This window comes from Rhinatrema bivittatum, chromosome 16, assembly GCF_901001135.1.
Source record: "Rhinatrema bivittatum chromosome 16, aRhiBiv1.1, whole genome shotgun sequence".
NCBI classification, from domain to species: Eukaryota; Metazoa; Chordata; class Amphibia; order Gymnophiona; family Rhinatrematidae; genus Rhinatrema; species Rhinatrema bivittatum.
The window spans coordinates 334,402-361,446 of NC_042630.1; the positions used below are offsets into that span (position 1 = coordinate 334,402).

Here is a 27,045-nt window from a genome sequence, read left to right on the forward strand (position 1 = left end):
ATCTCTCTCTCTCACACACACACACACAGACAGACCCCAGGCAGGCACCCATTCTCTCTCTCACACACCCACACAGACCCCGGGTAGGCACCCATTCTCTCTCACACACACCCACCCCACACACACAGACCCCAGGCAGGCACCCATTCTCTCACACACACACACACAGACCCCGGGCAGGCACCCATTCTCTCTCACACACACACACACAGACCCCAGGCAGGCACCCATTCTCTCTCACACACACACAGACCCCGGGCAGGCACCCATTCTCTCTCACACACACAGACCCCGGGCAGGCACCCATTCTCTCACACACACACACAGACCCCGGGCAGGTACCCATTCTCTCACACACACACACACACAGACCCCGGGCAGGCACCCATTCTCTCTCTCACACACAGAGACCCCAGGTAGGCACCCATTCTCTCTCTCACACACACAGACCCCGGGCAGGCACCCATTCTCTCTCACACACACAGACCCCGGGCAGGTACCCATTCTCTCTCACACACACACACACAGACCCCGGGCAGGCACCCATTCTCTCACACACACACACAGACCCCGGGCAGGTACCCATTCTCTCTCACACACACACACACAGACCCCAGGCAAGCACCCATTCTCTCACACACACACACAAGCTCCCATTCATTTACATACACACACTGAAGGCAGGCTCCCTGTTTTGCCAGCAGCCTTGGACCCCCTCTTATTCCTGCTTCCGCTGTCACCGCAATTGTGTGGCTGCTGGAGAGGAGCCAATCGCTCATTGCTGTTTCTGATACTGAAGCCCGTTCTGCTGCCTCCTCCTCTGTGCAGGCCCCGCGTTATTGAAAATTGGCAGGACTAGCATTTCCTCCTTGCTGATCTCGTGCAGGAGGTCCACTAGCAGCTGCATGGCCTCTTCTCTACTTTTCAGCCACCGGCGGCCGCATGCACCTTCCCTCACGGTATGACATTCGCGGCACCCTGGCCTAGTGGTTAGAGCAGTGATGAGACCAGGGAAACCAGGGCTCAAATCTCACTGCTGAGAGTCACTTTACCCTCCTTTGCCTCAGGTACCTTGTAATACCTTTCTTCCAGCACTTCAACCCATTTTCTGCAGGCAAAACTTGATGACAATGCAGCAAGGAGTTTTGTATGCAGAAAATATGCATTTCCAAACGGGAGTGCTGCTTATCACCCTTGCATGGAAATGCCATGTAAATGAAGGCATTAAACAGCTCCCCATGCAGAGAGGCTACCCACAGCAGACAGCCATATAAGTACTGATTTATGCATCTACCTGGCAGCAGCTGCCACCACCTACCTGGATAGTCTGTCAGGCGTTCCTCCACCTCCTTCCCTACTTAAAATGTGCATTCAACCTGTTGCAAATGCACATTTTAGTTGTTACGCATTTTATAACTCCCGATTTATTATCATTAGCTTACAGCATTAAGAGTTAAAAAAAAATGTAGACATTAAAAGTGTGCGCTGAAAACCATCGCACCTTTTACTCGTGCCAAAGATGATTGCATTGTGAGCCCTCTGAGGACAGGGAAAGACAAACACTCCCTGAATGAAACTCGCTTTGAAGAGCCGAAAAGCAGAACATAAATAAAGTTGAGAATGATACTCAGAGCCCCAGCGATCCTTGGACAAAGCTTTATTATCTCTGAAATGTGACAACGTGGACAATTCCTCCCCTGCTGCTGAGCATGCCCTGACAGACTCCACACGGCCCAGCCGTCACGGCAGGGTTAACGGTGCTTGCCAGTGCGGTTAAAGCGTTTGTACAGGTAGCGAATACGTTTGTTCAGGTTTTCCAAGTCCTGTGCAAACATGCGATGACCCACAAACTTCTTCTTTCGGATACAGCGCTGCAGCTCGTTCCCTCGCCATCCACGCAGCCACTGTGGTCCCACAATCATATCCTTGGGGTGAGCTTTAAAGTCTCCTATGAAGGGAGAGGTGCAGAGAGAAGAGAGCGTGATGGAGGTGGAAGGGAGAGAGGAGAGGATCGCGTTATCTGCCTGCCCACCGCCCTCTTCTATCCGTGTTATCCATAGGGGCTCTGCCAGACACAACATGGACCACATTCACTTTCACATAGCTTGGTCTATGTAACTGATAATAGTAATGGTCCCTATTCACTGGAACCTGGTTGTGTCACTGTATAAGAACAAAAGCAATTTGGTTTTAAGTAATTTAACCAACATGATTTAATTCTAAGCCATTGTAATGCGTACAGCGAGGGGCACAATATCAAATTTGAAAGAAGAGTCTATATGCCACTAACTTAAGATGCATTTTCATCTTAGGAACAGCATTAGTTAGGCGACTAGTCTTCTGTTCTCACCATGTCCCCCAGGTCTCGGACGCACACTTCTGGATCCAGGAAGCAGCAAGTCTTTCTATAGGAAGTAATTTCTCCAGGAGGCTGTCCCAGAAAGACCAGCTCAATGTCTCGGGCATACCTGACGTCTGTCCTCTCCCTCCCCCCGCCTGCTCCCCTCCTTACCCAAAATGCCCACGTTGTCATAGACACCAAACAGTGCTCGCTTTGTTGTCCACCGCTCCACTTGCTTGGGCTTTGGGAGAGCTTCCATCCGGATGAGACTCATAACACCTACAGTGATAACGATAGCAATGATCTTAAGAAATAGAAAAATAAATGGTCCAAGAGCAATCCCATGCATACCAGAGCCCAAGGAGAGTCAATATACCACCTCCCACCTATCTGATGCATCCACCCAATCACTTACCCACACATCCATCCTGACGCCCATGCTGTTAATTTTTGGACTACATTAAATACTCTTACCCATATCACCAGCCAGCAGCACCTCTATCCACATATATATTGACCCACTCACTTCCTCATCAACTCTCCATCCATTCTCACACTCAACTATTCCCTTCCCAAAACTATTAACCCTGCTAACCAACTCTTTATTAATCTACTTTATCCCACTGATTTATGTAAAAAATCATGTCTGCAATTTCCAATGAATTCTGTTCAGTGAGGATACAAATTTTACGTACATAAAAAAAATACAATAAAACAATACTTATAAGATTAATTTTCAAAAAGTCCTTAAATAATATGCATCTCTTCACCTACTGTACATGCTGGGACCTCAGGTAAGGCACTACAATTCCCACCAACCTCAAGTGACCACATCTCACAGCATGGGATTGGAATACGGGAAATTGCTCTGCAGGGTCTCAGCAGCATGGGAAATGACCTCAGGCAAGTTATTTACTCTCTCTGTAAGGTGGATGGGCAGACTTTCTCTCATCATGTTCTGTGTTTCTGTGCTCACACTGGAAGCTCTTTGGGACAGTGATAGAATAACTCTGAGAGATATCTGCAATAGTTTCTTTGCTTTCCCTCTCTTCCACCCTTCCTTCAGCCACTGTATGGAGAGAGGAGATGCTGAGACTCACCTAGAGAAAACGTGCGCTGGGACTGTGCAAGGAAGCTCAGCAGTGACAGGCAGGGTGACAGCTGCTGCAGGAGCCTCGCCATGCTTGTTCAGAGCCTGCAAAGGAAACAATAATATATATCTGTGAGCAGGAAGAAGGGGGAAGATGTGTGAACTGGAGAGCACAGACAGAGCAATGAGGAGCTAGAGGTGGGGATATACAGACAGGCCGATGCAATAAGAGGGGTGGGAAAGCTGGCGCTCAGAGTCAAGGCCGCTCGCTAATCAGGCTGAGCGCACCGTTCTGTATCGGCCTGAGAGTGAGCAGGGAGAGGCAAGGGAACAGGAAATTTCAGAAGTAAAACCAATAGGATTTCACAATTTAAAACAAAAAAGGAAAACATCTGAATTTCTGATTTATAATCCACCTTCTGCGTCACTGAAAGCAAATTACATTTAGCTATTGCAGGTATTTAATTTACAGCCTGTGAATTTTAACCTTTTTCAACACTTTTTTTTTTAAGGGATTTGCAGATTAGTTACCTGAGATGTATTATAAATGACTTATATTAACTGCTCCTTTCTGAAATAATGAGTACTTTTCTTTAAGCTTGTTGTCTGATCTGTCCTGCCAGTTCCATAGATGAGTTACTAAAATGTTTGTGATTGTTCTGTTAGAGCATGTTAGCAGCATGGGATCTATCTAATGTTTGAGTACTTGTGACTTGGATTGGCCACTGTTGGAAAGAGGATGCTGGGCTTGATGGACCCTTGGTTGGACCCAGTATGGAAACTTACGTTCTTATAGGTTTATTGGCTTAATGCACATACATTAAGTCTCAGTATTCTTATAATAAATAAACATTCCAATTTACAGTACAACCATTTGTTGTACTACTAACAGAGCAGAATTAATCTCTTCCACTATTGTATCCTAATAATGTCCTTGTGAACCTCACCCTAACTGGAAAAACGTTATGTACCCCATCCGGGGGGGGGGGGCAAAATATTTACAAAAACTTAGGGGTGTCTCAAACACCAGGAACATTGTTTTTCTTAGTGGGGGGGGTTTATTTTCAAGGGAAAGGGGAGGGATATACTATTGTTTACTTGGGGGGGGGGGGTCTCACTTATTTTCATCTATTTTTACTTTTCTTTGCTCGATTTTTCCTCCTGGCACGATCCCTCCTTCTCCTGCCTCCAGTCTGTCTCCTTCCGGTGATAATACTCATGACTCCCCTGATCCCCTTCTGTGGGTGCCAGACCACAAATTTTAGGCACCCAGGCAATCTGGTGCCCAGAATTATTCTAGCACTCTCCTACCTTCACCACCTAAATCTTACTTCTTCTGCCCCATGCAAATACCAAGATATACAACTAGAGACCAAGAAAATGTGGCAGAAAGATACAGAAATAGTCCCAGCTGTTTTGGGCACCATCAGCTTAATTAAAAGAAATTTCAGAGCGCAGATTGAGAGGTTTCCTGTAATCTTACGATCTCAGTACTGAGGTGAGCACTAGCAGTGAATCTGAGGTCGAGATCACATCCTGGTTTAGGAGCAAGGTTCAGTCCTGTCAGGATCTGCACAAAAACAAACCCTTTTGAAGCCACTGCCCTGAGAAACCCACAGACACATTTACTGGCCCAACAATCGGACCATGACATGCTCAATCAATAGAAGAAAAGGAAATACAAAACAGAAATAAGAACAACGAAGTAAAATTACAAAGCGAAAAATTAGAGGGAGAGTTTCCTGCTCCTTCCTTGTTCCTGGCTCAGGGGAATCAGATTTGTACTCATTGGAACAAGAAGAGCGCAAAACGCAGAAATGAGGAAAGTCAGCAGAGCCCACCTGGCGCAGCGCGGCCCACGTGACGCCACCCTGGCGGCAGCCATCTTTGATCCCATCCCAGCATGCACCGGGCCGCGCTCCGCCCTTCCGGGGGCGCTGAAAAGTGATATTCAACGCTAGGAACTTTATTGCCTCACAAATGTGCACAAGCGTTACCGAGCTAATACATAACGTGGGTACGAAACGAAACAGAAACGATATTAATAATAATAACAACCGTACAATAAATTACAAAGCACAGAAAGGACAACTCCTGAGTTCTGGTGCCGGTCCGGATTGTCTCTGCTCAGATCCTGGTTCTGGTGCCGGTCCGGATTGTCTCTGCTCAGTTCCTGGGTTCTGGTGCCGGTCCGGATTGTCTCTGCTCAGATCCCGGTTCTGGTCCTGCTCAGATCCTGGTTCTGGCCCGGGGGCAGGATCCCACAGACTCTGCTGCTCTCGCTGCTGTTTCTCCTCTTTCCCCCAGGATTAGACGCAGGTTTTCCTGCTCCTTCTTTTGTGGGAAGTCTGTGATTTTCTCTCTCAGCTTTGGGAAATGTGCGTCTCTTCTCTCTTTGCATTTTGCACAGTGCAGGGGAAATGCATGGCTGGTTCTGGTTCTCAGGGGCTGCACTGTATGCAGAGTCCGTGGCTTTTCAGGGTTTCCAATTCAGGTTCTGTTTCTAATTTGTGGCCCCTTATTCTGTATTTGGTGACTGAGGGGTGTGGTATTCAGCTAGCAGGGTCTTGCTGTTTAGGGATCAGTCACAGTTAGACTTATTCTGTGTTACATCATGCCTGTGTGTCAGACGAATATAGGAGCAATGATACTGACACCTGTTTCCCTGTTGGACCCCAGCACTCTTTTTCGAGGCCTTCCTCTTTGTCCTGCCAGACCAGCCTTCACAGTGGCTTTTGTGCCCCTACCAGCAGAGGGAGACAGAACTCCCTCCTATATAGACTGGCTCAGCAGGGAAGAAGTCGGTAGGTCTCTGGCTTCAGTAAATGGTAGGTGGAGCTGCTTCATCATCAAACCAAGAGGTAACCCTATCCTCATGGGCATTAAAAAGCCAGCAAAGGCCTTCTTCATACATTCCGCAATCGAGGATATGATTTCAGTGAAGTGGGCCAGGCCAGACTTAAGGCTACAGAGCAAAAAACACATGGAAAGATTGTAGGTAATGGATCAGGCGGGGAGAGACAGCCTCCTGGCCCTCCAGAAGGTGGATGCAGCAGTGTTAGTGATCTCCATGAAGCTACCATCCCGGTGGAAGGAGGTGTGGCCCTTAGGAATGTGCAGGATAGAAAGATTGAGACGTTTCTCAGGAAGGAGTCTGAACTGTCTAGCCTACCTCTACGCTCACCGATCTGTGGGGGATACATGGCAAGGGCTCTGCTCTGCACGTTACAGCCTCCCACAGGACAGGTGGAAGGTGGCAGCAACCAGGAGATGATGCAAACAGAGTCCATAGCGACATATGTGGCAAACGCCCTCTACAATTTGATTAGGATCTCGGCCAAGCAGGCCGCGACAAGCGTGATGGCTAAGTGCCTCCTATGGTTAAAAAGCTGAGCTACAGATTCAGCATCCAAGGCCAAGCCGAGTAAACCCCCTTCAAGAGAAAATTGTTGTTTGGAGAGGACCTAGAATCTGTCATGAAGAGTCTGGAAAGTAAACCCCTAAGAGTCCCGGAGGGAGGAGGTGGGTGCAGGCAGCCAGTGGGGAGGGCAGAGCACTCGGGCGACCCTTTTGGGTGCCAGGCGTGGCTCCCGAGCACTAGAGGTCAGCTCTTCAAAGAATCACAGTGACGGTGTGAGGGGCCACTCGGCCCTTGCATAGGGGGAAGCCAGACTAAGAAGCTTTTATCACCAGTGGACCTTAGTAAGTGCAGACCAGTGGGTAGTAGAGATTAAAAAAAGAGGACACTACCCACAACTAAAAAGCAGTGTAAAAGAACAGTTTATCCCGCCACCCTGCAGCACAGCAAAGAAAGTGGTTGCCTGGCTACTAGCCCTCAAAGCCATTACCCCAGTCCCCGGTCAGGAAAGAGGAAAGGGCACCATCTTCCTCACAGTGCAAAAAAGGATGGGTCCCACAGCCCAGTGCTGGAGCTCAAGGGCGTAAAGCAGCTGCATTTCAGGATGGAGCCCCTACGGACAGTCAAAGTGGCAGTATGAAGAGGCGACTTTCTCTCCTCTTTGGATCTAATGGAAGCATACTTACTCATACGCATGCGGGAGAGCTTCCCAAGGTTTCTAGGCTTTGCGGTCCTGGGCCATCACTACCAGTTTCAGGCTCTGCTGTTTGGGCTGGCAACAGCACCTCAAACTTGGTAGTAGCAGCAAGGAGGGAACCAGAGTCCATCCCTACCTAGACGATTGGTTGATAAGTGCAACACACGGCAAAAAGGGGTCAAGGCAATAGAGAGTCATATGATGGCTAGAAAGCCTGCACCTCATAGTGAACAGGCTCCAGAGCCATTTGGACCCATCACAGATGTTAAAGTATCTGGGGGTCCTCTTTGATACATGCAGGGGGACACTAACCCTTCCGTGAGAGAGAATAGCCACATTGCAGCAGCAGGTGGAAAGTTTACTTTCCTCCAGAAAGCCCAAGGGAAGGGCTTATCTCAAGTACTGGGATCAATGGCGATGTCCATCGAGGCAGTGCCCTGGGCAAAAGCACACTTGAGACCGTTGCAGGGATACCTACCAGCTAGCAGAACACCACAGAAGCTGGGATTTCCATCGGCAGCTTCTGTTTCCGCCGCACATAAAGGAAAGCCTCCTGTGCTGGTGGAACAACCCCAAGTGAGCCCTGCTGACAGCAGATGCCAGCAACAACTGTAACAGACAACTAGCACAAGGACTCTGGTCCCAGCAGGAGATAAAATTCTCCATAAACATCCTGGAGACTAGGGCAGCTCGTCTAGCCCTAATCAGTTTCAGAGCAAGGCTGGAAGGCGCCCAGTTAGGGTCCTCTCGGACAATGCAACGACGGTAGCCTACATCAGTAGGCAGGGAGGAACCAGGAGCCCACAGATGGCATTGGTGATTGCATGGCTGATGTTATGGGCAGAGGGCCACCTTCAAGACATCTCAGCAGCTCACACATCAGGAGTGGAAAAATTACATGCAGACTTCCTAAGCCAACAAAAAATGGACCCACGAGAGTGGGAGCTGTCGGAGAAGACGTTTCAGCAAATAGTGTCCCGATGGGGACGTCCCCCGTGTGACCTGATGTCCAAGAGAAGCAATACCAAAGCAGCCAGTTTCTTCAGCAGGAGAAGGGAAAGGAACAGGGTCCAAAGGAATCGATGCATTAGCACAGGAATGGCCCAGCAAAGCCCTTCTCTGTGTCCCCCCCCCCAGTCTATGATAGGGAGAGTCCTCTAGGGAGAGATCTAGGTGTCATAGTGGATAACACATTGAAATCGTCGGCTCAGTGTGCTGTGGCAGTCAAAAAAGCAAACAGAATGTTAGGAATTATTAGGAAGGGAATGGTGAATAAAATGGAAAATGTCATAATGCCTCTGTATCGCTCCATGGTGAGACTGAACCTTGAATACTGTGTACAATTCTGGTCGCCGCATCTCAAAAAAGATATAATTGCGATGGAGAAGGTACAGAGAAGGGCTACCAAAATGATAAACGGGAATGGAACAGCTCCCCTTTGAGGAAAGACTAAAGAGGTTAGGACTTTTCAGCTTGGAGAAGAGACGGCTGAGGGGGGATATGATAGAGATGTTTAAAATCATGAGAGGTCTAGAACGGGTAGATGTGACTCGGTTATTTACTCTTTCGGATAATAGAAAGACTAGGGGGCACTCCATGAAGTTAGCATGGGGCACATTTAAAACTAATCGGAGAAAGTTTTTTTACTCAACGCACAATTAAACTCTGGAATGTGTTGCCAGAGGATGTGGTTAGTGCAGTTAGTATAGCTGTGTTTAAAAAAGGATTGGATAAGTTCTTGGAGGAGAAGTCCATTACCTGCTATTAAGTTCACTTAGAGAATAGCCACTGCCATTAGCAATGGTTACATGGAATAGACTTAGTTTTTGGGTACTTGCCAGGTACTTATGGCCTGGATTGACCACTGTTGGAAACAGGATGCTGGGCCTGATGGACCCTTGGTCTGACCCAGTATGGCATGTTCTTATGTTCTTATGTTACTCTGACCGCTGAGGACAGGGCCCTTATGGGTAACTTTTTGGTTCTAATTTCCTTCCACCCCCCCCATTGATGTAGAGAGCAGTGATGGAGCTGCATAAAAGTGAAGTATCAAGCCTAATTAGTTAGGGGTAGTAACCGCCACAATAAGCAAGCTACACCCACGCTTATTTGTTTGCCCAGCCTGTGCAATTTAGTCCTTGTTGGTTGCTATCTGAATATAATTCCTTTTTTCTTCATTCCCCCCCCTGTCGTTGAAGCATTGAGCTGCGCTGGATATGTATTCAAAGTGAAGTATCAAGCCTAAATGTTTAGGGGTAGTAACCGCCACAACAAGCAAGCTACTCCCACGCTTATTTGTTTACCCAGTCTGTGCAATTCAGTCCTTGTTGGTAGTTGTCTGAATGCAAATCCTCTTTTCTTCATCGCCCCTGCTGTTGAAGCAGAGAGCTATGCTGGATATGCATTGAAAGTGAAGTATCAGGCTCAATTGGTTTGGGGTAGTAACCACTGTAACAAGCAAGCTACTCCCACACTTCTTTGTGAATGCAAATCCTTTTTCCCACATTTCCTCTTGCCGTTGAAGCATAGAGCAATGTTGGAGTCGCATTAACCATGGGTATGTTTATTGAATAAGGGTATTATCTCCAGGTAGTAGCCGACATTCCCACAAGCCACCCCCATGCCTCTTCTCTTCATTCACATCCTCTAGACTTTATGGATCCACAGTGTTTATCCCACGCCCCTTTGAAATCCTTCACAGTTTTGGTCTTCACCTCTTCCTCCAGAAGGTCATTCCAGGCATCCACCACCCTCTCCATGAAGAAATACTTCCTGACATTGGTTCTGAGTCTTCCTCCCTGGAGTTTTAAATCGGGACCCCTGGTTCTGCTGATTTTTTTCCCCAACAGAAAATGTTTGTCGTTGACTTTGGATCATTAAAACCTTTCAATTATCTGAAAGTCAGTATCATATCACCTCTGCTCCTCCTTTCCTCCAGAGTGTACATATTTAGATTCTTCAATCTCTACTCATAAGTCATTTGATGAAGACCTTCCACCTTTTTGGTTTCCCTTCTCTGGACCGCCTCCATCTTGTCTCTGGCCCTTCGGAGATACGGTCTCCAGAACTGAGCACGGTACTCCAAGTACTCCAAGTGCAGGTTTGCTGCACATGTGCTGACTGGGTTTTCGGGTTTTTTCAGGTTTTGTATTTTACAATGTGCCTGGTAGGAGAGGGTTTGTGTTGCTGAGATGACTCCAGAATCAGAATATATTTTGTGTATGGTGTATTCTAGTTCTGCTCTGCACTCATTGTCGGGGGCTGGAGTTGCTGTGGATGTACATTTATCCCCATGACAGTCATGTGTTCACTGCATCATGTATGTGAGCATCATCTGCCAGGCGAGTCCCGACCGAAAAAAGGGTTGAGAACCAGTGTTATAATACAAACATAGCAAAACATCCTCCATATCACTGCATGTAATTATACAGATATGGGGAGTGCTACAATGCATTATAACTGCTTACTGCACTCAGTGATACTGAGTGTGTTACACTGTGTGTTATAACTGCTTATTACACACAGCAATGCTAAGAGTTTCACACTGAGCCTGTATTATAACTACACATTACAGGCAGTGATACCGAGCGTGTTACACTGTGTATTATAACAGCTTATTTCATGCAGTTAGTTACATTATGTGTGAGTTATAACTGCTTATTACACAGCAATGCTAAGAGTTTCACACCGTGCCTGTATTATAACGACACATTACAGGCAGTGATACCGAGCGTGTTACACTGTGTATTATAACAGCTTATTTCATGCAGTGTTAGTTACATTATGTGTGTATTATAAAACACATTACAGGCAGTGATACCGAGCGTGTTACACTGTGTATTATAACAGCTTATTTCATGCAGTGTTAGTTACATTATGTGTGTATTATAACTACACATTACAGGCAGTGATACCGAGCGTGTTACACTGTGTATTATAACAGCTTATTTCATGCAGTGTTAGTTACATTATGTGTGTATTATAACTACACATTACAGGCAGTGATATCGAGCGTGTTACACTGTGTATTATAACAGCTTATTTCATGCAGTGTTAGTTACATTATGTGTGCATTATAACTACACATTACAGGCCGTGATACAGAGCGTGTTACATTATATCTACATAATATTTATGGCGATTACCACACTCGGCCTCACACCTTTACTGCCGTCTGTAAGGTCTTGTCCTTTTAACTGTGAGACCTGCTGTGCACCAGTCACCCCCACCTCTGACCCCCCCTGCTGTACAGAGATAGAAAGCACCAATTTCCAGGTTATTTGTTTTATTTTATTTTTTCGGGAGGAAAGGGAGTGGAAGGGATTTGTTTACATGAAGAAACATGCCTTTATCAGATGCGATGTTTTTCTATATTACATAAATCTTCTTTGTACAATTTCACTGCAGATACAACAGAGACAGACAAAGAAATGACAATGTTATGTCAACAGCTAACAAAGGATTTTCTTACTTTAACTTTCTTTTTTAACAAGTAAAGGATTTTGTGATTATTTTTCTATTATTTTAGCTCATGCACTGTGAGAAGAGGTAAAAAACATGGAGTAAACTGATGAAACCTCATTTCCAACCTCTGTAGCCCATTTCGAGAGACAATAAATAGCGAATATTCTGCATTGTTACTCCCAGCTCCCCTCTCTGCAGCCTTTGTGAATCATGTGGGAGCAGCTCCCCCTGCTCATTCCTGGGTCCAGCTTCACAAACCCTCTCAGGTGCACTGAGGGACGGTCTGCCCCACCCATGTAACAGTGCAAGCCCACCCAGGCTCTGTGCCAGGGGCAATATCCGCCACTCTCGCCCCCAGGAGTGACAATGATAGGATCTTTTACAAGGAAATATGGGGACGCAACTCTGGCACAGCTTCCTGCGATGCAGAGGAGTGAGAGGGATAGACAGAGTGCAGAGAACACGGTCACTGCTAAGATTAGCAGCTCCTGTGTGTGTCACACACTGCTGCCTTCCACTGTCTGGGATACTGAAAAAGGCCAGGTTACATATTCTGCACATTACCAAGCTGGATGCACTAGAAAGGCTGTCAAATTGTTATCCTAGAGGCACCATGCTGTCCTGCTGCAGCTTCCGCCCCTCCATAGGCACGCTCCCTCTCTCTCACACACACACACACACATCCCCATAAAACAGAGAACAGCAGCCGAGGACACCCCCCTTCACACACACACACATCCCCATAAAACAGAGAACAGCAGCCGAGGACACCTCCCTTCACACACACACACACACACACATCCCCATAAAACAGAGAACAGCAGCCGAGGACACCCCCCTTCACACACACACACACATCCCCATAAAACATGAACAGCAGCCGAGGACACCCCCCTTCACACACACACACACATCCCCATAAAACAGAGAACAGCAGCCGAGGACACCTCCCTTCACACACACACACACATCCCCATAAAACATGAACAGCAGCCGAGGACACCCCCCTTCACACACACACACACACACACATCCCCATAAAACAGAGAACAGCAGCCGAGGACACCCCCCTTCACACACACACACACACACACACACATCCCCATAAAACAGAGAACAGCAGCCGAGGACACCCCCCTTCACACACACACACACACACATATCCCCATAAAACAGAGAACAGCAGCCGAGGACACCTCCCTTCACACACACACACGTCCCCATAAAACAGAGAACAGCAGCCGAGGACACCCCCCCTTCACACACACACACACACACACACACGCATACCCATAAAACAACAGCAGCCAAGGACACCCCGCTTCTCACACACACACACACACACACACACACACGTCCCCATAAAACAGAGAACAGTATGGCCTGCAACGCCTGAAAAAAAGAAAATGTGGATAGTGGTGGTCATAGGTATGGGTAAGAATATTGTATAAGTTTATATTGAAATTGGGGTATTGTACGTATTACCCGGGTTATATATGTTACATGTATGCATTGAAGGTTTGACCACTCAATAAAACATATTGAACACAAACAGAGAACAGCAGCCGAGGACACCCCCCTTCACACACACACACACACACATCCCCATAAAACAGAGAACAGCAGCCAAGGACACCCCCCTTCACACACACACACATCCCCATAAAACAGAGAACAGCAGCCGAGGACACCTCCCTTCACACACACACACACACACACATCCCCATAAAACAGAGAACAGCAGCCGAGGACACCCCCCTTCACACACACACACACATCCCCATAAAACATGAACAGCAGCCGAGGACACCCCCCTTCACACACACACACACATCCCCATAAAACAGAGAACAGCAGCCGAGGACACCCCCCTTCACACACACACACACATCCCCATAAAACATGAACAGCAGAGAACAGCAGCCGAGGACACCTCCCTTCACACACACACACATCCCCATAAAACAGAGAACAGCAGCCGAGGACACCCCCCTTCACACACACACACACATCCCCATAAAACAGAGAACAGCAGCCGAGGACACCCCCCTTCACACACACACACACATCCCCATAAAACAGAGAACAGCAGCCAAGGACACCCCCCCTTCACACACACACACACACACGCGTCCCCATAAAACAGCAGCAGCCAAGGACACCCCCCTTCACACACACACACACACACGCGTCCCCATAAAACAGAGAACAGCAGCCAAGGACACCCCCCTTCACACACACACACACACACACGCGTCCCCATAAAACAACAGCAGCCGAGGACACCCCCCTTCACACACACACACACACGCGTCCCCATAAAACAACAGCAGCCGAGGACACCTCCCTTCACACACACACACGTCCCCATAAAACAGAGAACAGCAGCCGAGGACACCCCCCTTCACACACACACACATCCCCATAAAACAGAGAACAGCAGCCGAGGACACCTCCCTTCACACACACACACACACACACACACATCCCCATAAAACAGAGAACAGCAGCCGAGGACACCCCCCTTCACACACACACACACATCCCCATAAAACATAGAACAGCAGCCAAGGACACCCCCCTTCACACACACACACGCGTCCCCATAAAACAGAGAATAGCAGCCAAGGACACCCCCCTTCACACACACACACACACACACACACACACACATCCCCATAAAACATAGAACAGCAGCCAAGGACACCCCCCTTCACACACACACACACGCGTCCCCATAAAACAGAGAACAGCAGCCGAGGACACCCCCCTTCACACACACACACACACACACACACATCCCCATAAAACAGAGAACAGCAGCCAAGGACACCCCCCTTCACACACACACACACACACACACACGCATACCCATAAAACAGAGAACAGCAGCCGAGGACACCCCCCCTTCACACACACACACACACACACATCCCCATAAAACAACAGCAGCCAAGGACACCCCCCTTCACACACACACACACACACACACACATCCCCATAAAACAGAGAACAGCAGCCAAGGACACCCCCCTTCACACACACACACACACACACACACATCCCAATAAAACAGAGAACAGCAGCCAAGGACACCCCCCTTCACACACACACACACACACACACACATCCCCATAAAACAGAGAACAGCAGCCGAGGACACCCCCCTTCACACACACACACACACACACATCCCCATAAAACAGAGAACAGCAGCCAAGGACACCCCCCCTTCACACACACACACACACACACACATCCCCATAAAACAGAGAACAGCAGCCAAGGACACCCCCCTTCACACACACACACACACACGCATCCCCATAAAACAGAGAACAGCAGCCGAGGACACCCCCCTTCACACACACACACACACACAGTAATGTGCAAATTGCAAACTCACCTGCAGGACGGCCATCGCATCACTGCCGAGCACTTTGCAAGGGCGGCACAGATCATCACGTCCTTATTGTTAGATAAACCTGATTTTATTTTTAAACTTGTGAACTGCTGCCAAACTAATCCAAAAGGGCCACTGACTAACTTCCTGCCTTCAAATTCAAAATAGCAATCTCTTTCCATCCATTCAGCTTAGGAACTGAACTTCATCCTAATCCACTCAAAAAACAGACCAAATACATATATAAATAGCAATATAAAGACTTTTCAAAAACACCTAACCTGGCCAAAAATACAAAGGCAGAGTCAAATAATATAAAGAGGAAGAGATAAGGCAGAGCGTATTGCTGACAAGGAAGTGAGAGAGAAACGAATGACATCAGACCACGGGGAGGACGGAGGCTCCTGAAGCATTCTCAAGTGCAGAAGTAGACTGCAGGCCGAGAGAAAGAGAGGAGAAGAGAGAAAAGGGTTACAGAAAGGAACTCGGCACTCACAGCACCCCCTCTGCCTCCCCCTCTATCCTGCGCTGAGGAGACGAACGCTCTCCATGTCACTTCCTGAGTCCTCCCATCTCTCTCCCACACCACCAGTCCCAACAGCAAGCAAATTTTAATTCAAGTTACAAGTCACATCCACACCCCATTTCCTGTCCCCATTATCCAACCCCAGTGAACTCACTTATGATAATCACCACGATGACAGCACATATAGCCCCCATCATAATCATCATCTGTGGAGAGAATAAAGGCAGAAATTAATTAGGAGAGGGAAGAGACCAGGAGAAGTCCCACCTGACACCCCCAACCCAGAGCCCCAGCAAAATCTCAGGAATGAAAGTGCTGCATGGACCACCCCTCCCTCCACAGTGCTGAGAGGGGGAGCGAGGCAGGGTGCAATCTGCAGGAGCTTCCCTCCCACCTCAAGACCTCAACCCTTGAGCCCCAATCCCCGACTCTGTCACAGACTCTGCATGACCTTCACCCAGGACAGACAGACAGACATAGGGAGTACCTTACAATTCTTCCACCAGTATTTCCTCTTCAGCTGTGCAGCTCTGGTTTCAAATAATTCGGCTCCCGCCTGCAGCTTGTCTGCACGGTCATCCAGCTCAGACAGCTTCTGATCCCTTTCTAGGACCTTATCCACATTCACCCGCATGATGTCCACCACCTGGAGGCAGAACAGGAAACTCATCACGCAAACATACAGCACTGGGCAAAGACAGAGAAACAGGGGACGTCATGGGCAGTGAGGAAATCCCAGGCCCAGCGGCCAAGAAGCTCCAGAGAGGACGTCAAGGGCCCAGCGGCCAAGAAGCTCCAGAGAGGACGTCAAGGGCCCAGCGGCCAAGAAGCTCCAGAGAGGACGTCAAGGGCCCAGCGGCCAAGAAGCTCCAGAGGGATAGAGGATATCATGGGTTTGGCAGCCAAGAAGCTCCAGAGGGACAGAGAGGATATCATGGGTTTGGCAGCCAGGAGGTTCCAGAGGGACAGAGGATATCATGGGTTTGGCAGCCGAGAAGCTCCAGAGGGACAGAGGATATGATGGGTTTGGCAGCCGAGAAGCTCCAGAGGGACAGAGGATATCATGGGTTTGGCAGCCAGGAAGCTCCAGAGAAACAGAGAGGATATCATGGGTTTGGCAGCCAGGAAGCTCCAGAGAGACAGAGAGGATATGATGGGTTTGGCAGCCAGGAAGCTCCAGAGAAACAGAGAGGATATCATGGGTTTGGCAGCCAGGAAGTTCCAGAGGGACAGAGAGGATATGATGGGTTTGGCAGCCAGGAAGCTCCAGAGAAACAGAGAGGATATGATGGGTTTGGCAGCCAGGAAGCTCCAGAGGGACAGAGAGGATATGATGGGTTTGGCAGCCGAGAAGCTCCAGAGGGACAGAGAGGATATCATGGGTTTGGCAGCCAGGAAGCTCCAGAGGGACAGAGAGGATATGATGGGTTTGGCAGCCGAGAAGCTCCAGAGGGACAGAGAGGATATCATGGGTTTGGCAGCCAGGAGGTTCCAGAGGGACAGAGGATATCATGGGTTTGGCAGCCGAGAAGCTCCAGAGGGACAGAGAGGATATGATGGGTTTGGCAGCCGAGAAGCTCCAGAGGGACAGAGAGGATATGATGGGTTTGGCAGCCGAGAAGCTCCAGAGGGACAGAGAGGATATCATGGGTTTGGCAGCCAGGAGGTTCCAGAGGGACAGAGGATATCATGGGTTTGGCAGCCGAGAAGCTCCAGAGGGACAGAGAGGAAATGATGGGTTTGGCAGCCGAGAAGCTCCAGAGGGACAGAGAGGATATCATGGGTTTGGCAGCCAGGAGGTTCCAGAGGGACAGAGGATATGATGGGTTTGGCAGCCAGGAAGCTCCAGAGAGACAGAGAGGATATGATGGGTTTGGCAGCCAGGAAGTTCTAGAGGGACAGAGAGGACATCATCTGTTTGGCAGCCAGGAAGTTCCAGAGGGACAGAGGATATCATGGGTTTGGCAGCCAGGAAGCTCCAGAGAGACAGAGAGGATATGATGGGTTTGGCAGCCAGGAAGCTCCAGAGAAACAGAGAGGATATCATGGGTTTGGCAGCCAGGAAGTTCCAGAGGGACAGAGAGGATATCATCTGTTTGGCAGCCAGGAAGTTCCAGAGGGACAGAGGATATCATGGGTTTGGCAGCCAGGAAGCTCCAGAGAGACAGAGAGGATATGATGGGTTTGGCAGCCAGGAAGCTCCAGAGAAACAGAGAGGATATCATGGGTTTGGCAGCCAGGAAGTTCCAGAGGGACAGAGAGGATATCATGGGTTTGGCAGCCAGGAAGTTCCAGAGGGACAGAGAGGATATCATGGGTTTGGGAGCCAGGAAGGTCCAGAGGGGCATAGATGACGTGAGAGGAATTAGTACCGCTCAGGGCTCCAATATTATTCCGTGCATGCTGCAAGCAGTTACACACACACACACACTGCAGATTTGATCTGGGATTGAGCTTCTCACCTCTTCCACCTGTGCTTGTGATTGCTGCAACCTTCTGTTACTAGTCAGGTTGGGAGGTGGTCCAGCAGGTGTACCATCGGGCCCCACAGGGGCCGGGGCTGCAGGGGGAGCAGACCTGCAGAAGCAAAAAAATATATATATATATGAAGATGCAACCAATACATATATCTGAGTGAAGCAATGGCTGTGAATCTATGAATTCTTAAGTTAAGTCGGAAAGAACAGACACAGGCCTTTGCTTCTCCAACATTTTGCAAAATCATGGGCCAACCTTGAATTGCACAAGTTAGAAGAGTGGGGAACTTGCTGGTAGCAGATAAGACTCAGCCTCGTAAATGGAGTGAATAAGAGCAGCGCATGCAGACACAGGAGAATGCCCCACTCCTCATACAGCTGTCCCCCCGCCACTAGTGAGAGCTCCCTCCTCATACAGCTGTCCCCCCGCCACTAGTGAGAGCTCCCTCCTCATACAGCTGTCCCCCCGCCACTAGTGAGAGCTCCCTCCTCATACAGCTGTCCCCCCGCCACTAGTGAGAGCTCCCTCCTCATACAGCTGTCCCCCCGCCACTAGTGAGAGCTCCCTCCTCATACAGCTGTCCCCCCCGCCACTAGTGAGAGCTCCCTCCTCATACAGCTATCCCCCCGCCACTAGTGAGAGCTCCCTCCTCATACAGCTGTCCCCCCGCCACTAGTGAGAGCTCCCTCCTCATACAGCTATCCCCCGCCACTAGTGAGAGCTCCCTCCTCATACAGCTGTCCCCCCCCGCCACTAGTGAGAGCTCCCTCCTCATACAGCTATCCCCCCCGCCACTAGTGAGAGCTCCCTCCTCATACAGCTGTCCCCCCGCCACTAGTGAGAGCTCCCTCCTCATACAGCTGTCCCCCACCACTAGTGAGAATGCCTCCCTCCTCATTCAGCTATCCCCCCGCCACTAGTGAGAATGCCTCCCTCCTCATTCAGCTATCCCCCCGCCACTAGTGAGAGCTCCCTCCTCATACAGCTGTCCCCCCGCCACTAGTGAGAGCTCCCTCCTCATACAGCTATCCCCCCGCCACTAGTGAGAGCTCCCTCCTCATACAGCTGTCCCCCGCCACTAGTGAGAGCTCCCTCCTCATACAGCTGTCCCCCCGCCACTAGTGAGAGCTCCCTCCTCATACAGCTGTCCCCCCGCCACTAGTGAGAGCTCCCTCCTCATACAGCTGTCCCCCCGCCACTAGTGAGAGCTCCCTCCTCATACAGCTGTCCCCCCCGCCACTAGTGAGAGCTCCCTCCTCATACAGCTGTCCCCCCGCCACTAGTGAGAGCTCCCTCCTCATACAGCTGTCCCCCCGCCACTAGTGAGAGCTCCCTCCTCATACAGCTGTCCCCCCCCCCACTAGTTGAGAGCTCCCTCCTCATACAGCTGTCCCCCCGCCGCTAGTGAGAGCTCCCTCCTCATACAGCTGTCCCCCCGCCGCTAGTGAGAGCTCCCTCCTCATACAGCTGTCCCCCCCCGCCGCTAGTGAGAGCTCCCTCCTCATACAGCTGTCCCCCCGCCACTAGTGAGAGCTCCCTCCTCATACAGCTATCCCCCCGCCACTAGTGAGAGCTCCCTCCTCATACAGCTGTCCCCCCGCCACTAGTGAGAGCTCGCTTCCCCAGCTCCCTGGGCAGCAGGCGGGAGAAGGGTGGGAGCAAGGCCTGCGCCAGTGATGGGCACTCCACCCCCCCAGGGAGAGGGGGGGGCTCCAGTGCTCATTCCTCACTTATTACTGGGGAAAGACAAACGCAGGGCCAGCACCGCTCAGGCCACCCTCATCCTTCACAACTTAATGGGGACAGAGGGTGGGGAGTCAGCTCTTCAGGGCAGGTCTAGGGGTGGATATGAAAGGTCAGGGGATAAAGGAGCTCCCCCAGCGCATCCTTTAACCTGTGCTTGCATGCACGTCCACAACCCCTTACGCTATCAGGGGATTAGCGTGTCGAAAACATGCGTGCAGACTGCCCCCCTCCCCCGCTAGGACTCTTCATGAGGCTACTAGCGATTCTCCCCCCTCCCCAATTAAAATAAATGCTCAGAAATTAATGCCTGCCCAGAGCAGCCCCAAAAGGTGTATAGGAAAGCAGAAAACTACAGCTGTGAGGCGGCGCACATCTGTCCCTTGGCAACAGGACCCCTCATTTAAATACAGATGTGAGGCGGCGCACGGGCGCACATCTGTCCCTTGGCAGCAGGACCCCTCATTTAAATACAGCTGTGAGGAGGCGCACGGGCGCACATCTGTCCCTTGCAGCAGGACCCCTCATTTAAATACAGCTGTGAGGGGGCGCACATCTGTCCTTTGCAGCAGGACCCCTCATTTAAATACAGCTGTGAGGAGGCGCTACGGGCGCACATCTGTCCCTTGGCAGCAGGACCCCTCATTTAAATACAGCTGTGAGGCGCTACGGGCGCACATCTGTCCCTTGGCAGCAGGACCCCTCATTTAAATACAGCTGTGAGGAGGCCCTACGGGCGCACATCTGTCCCTTGGCAGCAGGACCCCTCATTTAAATACAGCTGTGAGGCGGCGCTACGGGCGCACATCTGTCCCTTGGCAGCAGGACCCCTCATTTAAATACAGCTGTGAGGAGGCGCTACGGGCGCACATCTGTCCCTTGGCAGCAGGACCCCTCATTTAAATACAGCTGTGAGGCGGCGCACGGGCGCACATCTGTCCCTTGGCAGCAGGACCCCTCATTTAAATACAGCTGTGAGGCGGCGCACAGGCGCACATCTGTCCCTTGGCAGCAGGACCCCTCATTTAAATACAGCTGTGAGGAGGCGCTACGGGCGCACATCTGTCCCTTGGCAGCAGGACCCCTCATTTAAATACAGCTGTGAGGCGGTGCACGGGCGCACATCTGACCCTTGGCAGCAGGACCCCTCATTTAAATACAGCTGTGAGGAGGCGCTACGGGCGCACATCTGTCCCTTGGCAGCAGGACCCCTCATTTAAATACAGCTGTGAGGAGGCGCTACGGGCGCACATCTGTCCCTTGGCAGCAGGACCCCTCATTTAAATACAGCTGTGAGGAAGCGCTACGGGCGCACATCTGTCCCTTGGCAGCAGGACCCCTCATTTAAATACAGCTGTGAGGAGGCGCTACGGGCGCACATCTGTCCCTTGGCAGCAGGACCCCTCATTTAAATATTTAATTGCATGCCCAGGAGAGGAAGCTGGGGGCGTGTCAGAAAAGCTGCGCTGAGTTATTGCATCGGCCCCAAAGGGAGCAGGCAGGGAGGGGGGTGTTAGCCAGGAAGGCACCCTCCTACCCCAGCCCCGCTGAGCACCGCAGGAGGGGCAGCAACTCCCCCAGCCAAAAAGGAAGAGGAAAATGCCGGACAACAAGGCTGGTTATGGGCTTGGGAAAGGTGAGAGGTCCCAGACCAAAAACGTGGCTGCTAGAGGAGGGTGGGAAATAAACAGCGAGGCAGCCGCCACGGGGTGAGAAGGTGAATAACAATGGGGTCAGAGAGTGAAAGTCTCCTCAGCAGTGAGTGCTGCACTATAGAACATATTCCCAGCACAACCCCCGTCTCCAGCAAGCCAATAACATCCCCCTCCTCCCAATGATAACATCCCCCTCCTCCCAATAATAACTCCCTCCTCCTCGCAATAATAATTCCCTCCTCCTCGCAATAATAATTCCCTCCTCCCAATAATAACTCCCTCCTCCCCCTGAACTACAGAACATATTCCCAGCATAACCCACGTCTCCAGCAAGCCAATAATAACTCCCTCCTCCCAATAATATCCCCCTCCTCCCAATAACATCCCCCTCCTCCCAATAATAACTCCCTCCTCCCCCTGCACTACAGAACATATTCCCAGCACAACCCACGTCTCCAGCAAGCCAATAATAACTCCCTCCTCCCAATAATATCCCCCTCCTCCCAATAATAACTCCCTCCTCCCCCTGCACTACAGAACATATTCCCAGCACAACCCACGTCTCCAGCAAGCCAATAACTCCCTCCTCCCAATAATATCCCCTCCTCCCAATAATAACTCCCTCTCCCAATAACATCCCCCTCCTCCCAATAATAATTCCCTCCTCCTCACAATAATATCCCCCTCCTCCTGCACTATAGAACATATTCCCAGCAGAACCCCCGTCTCCAGCAAGCCAATAACATCCCCCTCCTCCCAATAATAACTCCCTCCTCCTCCTCCTGCACTATAGAACATATTCCAAGCAGAACCTCCATCTCCAGCAAGCCAATAAATTCCCCCTCCTCCCAATAACATCTCCATCCTACCAATAACATCCCCCTCCTCCCAATAATAACTCCTCCCCATAACAACTCCCTCCTCCCCATAACATCCTCCCAATAACATCCCCTTCCTCCCCATAACACCCCCCAATAACATCCCCCTCCTCCTCCCCATAATAACTCCTCCCAATAACATCCCCCTCCTCTCCCCAATAACAACTCCTCCCAATAACATCCCCCTCCTCCCCATAACAACTCCTCCCAATAACATCCCCCTCCTCCTCCTGCACTATAAAACATATTTGAAGCAGCGGCCTGTCAGAACTCTATCACATACAATTCTAAGAGGTTTTGACAACAGACAACGCTTCATTCTAATCCTACTTGACCTATCCGCACCCTTCGACACCCAACTTAATAGCCTAATCAACCGACTACAAGAAATAGGGCTGATGGACATTACACTAAAATGGTTCACTTCCTTCCTACATAACAGATCATTCCAGGTAAACATCATCATCAACTCAGACCCAATCCCACTTGAAACAGGAGTACCCCAAGGTTCAGCATTACCGGCAACCCTGTTCAATATAAACCTCCTCCCTTTATGCCAACTACTATCGAGTCTCAGCGTCACATACGTCATGTACGCCGATGACATACAACTAATCATCCCCATATCAGACAACTTAGAAAATACCCTTAAACTTGCAGCCTCCTATCTGAAAAACATAAAGAACCTCCTAAACCAAATGAGTTTACGCCTCAACATGGACAAGACGGAATTCATTCTGCTTGAAAGAAAAATCTCCGAAGAAAACACCTATAACACCATGGTTCTAGACGATATCATCATTAAACCAAGAGAAAACCTCAAAGACCTAGGAATATGGATCGACCCTGAACTTAACTTCAAAGATCACATAGCCTTGAAAATTAAAGAGGGCTTCTATAAATTACAGATCCTTAAGCGTCTAAAACCACTTCTTAACCCACCTGACTTTAGAACCATACTCCAATCTCTGATCTTCTCAAGCTTCGACTACTGCAATGCCCTACTCATTGGACTCCCCAAAAATACCACAAAATGCCAAATCCTTCAAAATGCCACCACAAGAATTCTCACCGGACAAAAAAAATTCGATCACATCACACCAACTCTAAAAGAACATCACTGGCAACCAACTGAAAAACGGATAGACTACAAAACACAATCGATCCTACATAAATCTATGCACAACACTGAATTCACCACCCTAAAGAATATTCTTCATCACAAACCACGACAAAACACAAAATCCACAAATAAAGCACTGTATGCAATACCCCCAAGTCTCATCCGCCAAACTAACCTCCACAAGACAAAGAGCTCTATCAATAGCTGGACCCCTGCTATGGAACACACTACCAGAATACCTAAGGATACAAGACAATGCAAAAATATTCAAAAAATCACTAAAAACATGGCTATTTGAAAAAGCCTCCAAAGTTGGCATTGGTTAAAAAACACAGACACACGAATCCCCACAACACCACCACACATATAAAACCATGCACTTCTCACACTCCATGATTTGAATACACTGCAATTTCCAGCCTATTCACTCCTAAATCCTAATGTACTATCTACATACTTTCATCCCCTACACTCTTATGATTAATGTTATATTGATGCTCAATTACAATTCATCATATTTTGTTTACTTTGTTATGACGGTTACATTGTTGGCACAGTTACATTGTTAGCACAGTTTTCAACGTTATTTGCTGTAAAAGTTGTTGCAACTGTAAACCGGAGTGAAGGCTTGTTCCAAACTCCAGTACAGAAAAACCTCACAAATAAATAAATCCACACCCCCCCCCCCCTCGTCTTCAGTATCCAGCAAACCAATAACACCCCCCTCCTCCCAATAACAACTCCCTCCTCCTCCTGCACGGGATGGCACTGCCCTCTACCCCCCTCCCCCTCCTCCTCCTCCTGCACGGGATGACACTGCCCTCTACCCCCCTCCTCCTCCTCCTCCTGCACGGGATGGCACTGCCCTCTACCCCCCTCCCCCTCCTCCTCCTGCACTGCCCTCTACCACCCCCCCCCTCCTCCTCCTCCTGCACTGCCCTCTACCCTCCTCCTTCTGCACGGGATGGCACTGCCCTCTACCCCCTCCCTCCTCCTCCTCCTCCTCCTGCACGGGATGACACTGCCCTCTACCCTCCTCCTCCTGCATGGGATGGCACTGCCCTCTACCCCCCTCCTCCTCCTCCACTGCCCTCTACCCCCCCCCCCCCCCTCCTCCTCCTGCACTGCCCTCTACCCCCCCCCCCCCCTCCTCCTCCTGCACTGCCCTCTACCCTCCTCCTTCTGCACGGGATGGAACTGCCCTCTACCCCCTCCTCCTCCTCCTGCACGGGATGACACTGCCCTCTACCCCCCTCCTCCCTCCTCCTCCTGCACTGCCCCTCTACCCCCCCCCCCTCCTCCTCCTCCTGCACTGCCCTCTACCCCCCCTCCTCCTCCTCCTGCACGGGATGACACTGCCCTCTACCCCCCTCCTCCTCCTCCTCCTCCTGCACTGCCCTCTACCCCCCCCCTCCTCCTCCTCCTGCACTGCCCTCTACCCCCTCCTCCTCCTCCTGCACGGGATGACACTGCCCTCTACCCTCCTCCTCCTGCATGGGATGGCACTGCCCTCTACCCTCCTCCTCCTGCATGGGATGGCACTGCCCTCTACCCCCCCCCCCCCCTCCTCCTGCACTGCCCTCTACCCTCCTCCTTCTGCACGGGATGGCACTGCCCTCTACCCCCTCCTCCTCCTCCTGTTGTACGGGATGGCACTGCCCTCTACCCCCCTCCTCCTCCTGCACGGGATGGTACTGCCCTCTACCCCCTCCTCCTCCTCCTGTTGTACGGGATGGCACTGCCCTCTACCCCCCTCCTTCTCCTCCTGCACGGGATGGCACTGCCCTCTACCCACTCCTTCTCCTCCTCCTGCACGGGCAGCACTGCCCTTTACTCCCCCCCCCCCCCCCCCCCCTGCATGGAATGGCACTGCCCTCTACCCCCTCCCCCTCTTGCACGGGATGGCACTGCCCTCTACCGTCCTCCTCCTGCACGGGATGGCACTGCCCTCGTCCCTCCTCCTTCTCCTGCATGGGATGGCATTGCCCTCTACCCCCTCCTCCTCCTGCATGGGATGGCACTGCCCTCTACCCCCTCCTCCATGGGATGGCACTGCCCTTTACTTCCCCCCTGCATGGAATGGCATTGTCTGCTCCCACCCCTCCACGGGATAACACTGCAATTTACCTTCCCCCTTCCTCCACACAGGATGGCACTGCCCTCTACCCCCCTCCTCCTCCTCCTCCTCCTCTTGTACAGGATGACGCTGCCCTCTTCCCACTCTCCTACATGGGATGACACTGCCATCTACCCCTCTCCTCCTCCTCCTGCACGGGATGGTACTACCCTCTACCCCAGGGGGCGAAGGGGGGGGGGGGCGCACACTCACATGTCCGAGTTTGACTTGCGGCTCCGGTGCTACTGCAGCTTCGCCTTTTTTCTTTTCTCTCTGCAGCAGCTCCGCGGCGCGCGCTCTGACGCCCGTGACGTCACCCGCCCAGCGCGCTCGCGCTCCTTCCCAGGGAGGCAATTAAAGGCGCAGGCGCTGCAGGGCGAGCGCGCTTCCCCCGACAGAAAATCCCGGGAGGGCTCCGACCCTGGGCTCCTCCTGTGCGGCTCAGGCACTGAAAACCTTAGGCTAACTCTGGACCTTGTTTGGGAGGGGGAGGGAAATTAATTCCCTGAAGTCACCTGACCAGAGCACAGGCTCTGCGGCTTTTCCCCAGGAAGTCCCCTCACCCCCTTTAAACGCGGAAGCCAGGGGTCGAGGCGCTGTTCCCTTTAAGCTGTGCGCGCCGCAAACTATTGGATGCACAAGAAATCGTTTTAATTGTTTTACACCGCTCATAGTGCAGTAAGTTGAAATCAACTTATAAAACTTGCACAAAAGACCATTTTTGCGCGCACGGCCTGGCCATAGAAACATACAACTGGGCTTCTCTGGTTCGCCCATGCACACAACTGCTCAGCCCTACAATCTCTAACCGACTCCCTCAGAGCTCCCTGTGCTTATCCCCCGCTTTCGTGAATCCAGAGACCGTCCTTGTCTCAGCCTCTGCACGGGGAAACTGTGCCATGCATCCATCTCCCATTTCCGTGCCCTGCAAGCTCCATTGACCCAGCATCCTGTCTCCGCGAGGGGCCCGTCTGGGTCATAAGTACCCGTCAGATCCCCAGTAGTTGATCTGTTTCTTGTATCTCACCCCGAGGGATAAGCTCCGCCTTTTCCGAGTCTGCCTGGCTAATAACTGCTTCTGGACTTTTCCTGCAGGAACTTCTCCAATCCTCTTTTGAACCCCGCTGTGTCACTTGCCTTGGCCCCGTCCTCTGGCAACGGATTCCACAGATT

The 27,045-nt window shown here is 50.6% G+C and overlaps 2 protein-coding genes across 7 annotated transcripts; both read right to left on the reverse strand.

Annotated features, from left to right (window-relative positions):
- Positions 1–1,640: 1,640 nt before the first annotated feature.
- On the reverse strand, positions 1,641–15,494 carry MRPL51 (mitochondrial ribosomal protein L51). 3 transcript variants are annotated; one of them, XM_029580205.1, is made up of 4 exons: positions 15,357–15,494; positions 3,442–3,536; positions 2,513–2,620; positions 1,641–1,948 (listed from the first exon to the last, which is right to left on the reverse strand). In XM_029580205.1, exons 2-4 carry the CDS (start codon positions 3,521–3,523, stop codon positions 1,752–1,754), a joined length of 387 nt encoding a protein of 128 aa, XP_029436065.1. In that variant the 5' UTR covers positions 3,524–3,536; positions 15,357–15,494; the 3' UTR covers positions 1,641–1,751. The 3 variants fall into 3 exon arrangements, with proteins under 3 accessions (XP_029436065.1, XP_029436062.1, XP_029436064.1); XM_029580202.1 differs by lacking the exon at positions 15,357–15,494 and adding an exon at positions 5,273–5,379; XM_029580204.1 differs by lacking the exon at positions 15,357–15,494 and adding an exon at positions 5,147–5,283.
- LOC115077856 (vesicle-associated membrane protein 1-like) lies at positions 11,757–26,874 on the reverse strand. Of its 4 annotated transcripts, none has more exons than XM_029580200.1 (5): positions 26,086–26,874; positions 18,342–18,456; positions 16,372–16,525; positions 16,034–16,085; positions 11,757–11,887 (listed from the first exon to the last, which is right to left on the reverse strand). In XM_029580200.1, coding segments are annotated over exons 1-5 (351 nt in total). In that variant the 5' UTR covers positions 26,088–26,874; the 3' UTR covers positions 11,757–11,859. The 4 variants fall into 4 exon arrangements, with proteins under 4 accessions (XP_029436060.1, XP_029436059.1, XP_029436058.1 ...); XM_029580199.1 differs by having other exon boundaries at positions 16,367–16,525; positions 26,086–26,871; XM_029580198.1 differs by lacking the exon at positions 11,757–11,887 and adding an exon at positions 15,632–15,785.
- Between the last annotated feature and the right edge of the window lie 171 nt (positions 26,875–27,045).

Bases quoted from the DNA above. Each gene is read 5' to 3' on its own strand.
- MRPL51 (XM_029580205.1), bottom strand. From the start codon at position 3,523: ATGGCGAGGCTCCTGCAGCAGCTGTCACCCTGCCTGTCACTGCTGAGC. The intron at 2,621-3,441 runs GTGAGTCTCAGC...TTATCACTGTAG, and splicing joins CCAGCGCACGTTTTCTCTAG to GTGTTATGAGTCTCATCCGG. The intron at 1,949-2,512 runs GTAAGGAGGGGA...CTCCCTTCATAG, and splicing joins TGACAACGTGGGCATTTTGG to GAGACTTTAAAGCTCACCCC.
- LOC115077856 (XM_029580198.1), bottom strand. The intron at 16,526-18,341 runs GTGAGAAGCTCA...TTCTGCCTCCAG, and splicing joins CACAAGCACAGGTGGAAGAG to GTGGTGGACATCATGCGGGT. The intron at 15,786-16,033 runs GTGAGTTCACTG...CTCGGCCTGCAG, and splicing joins CATCGTGGTGATTATCATAA to TCTACTTCTGCACTTGAGAA.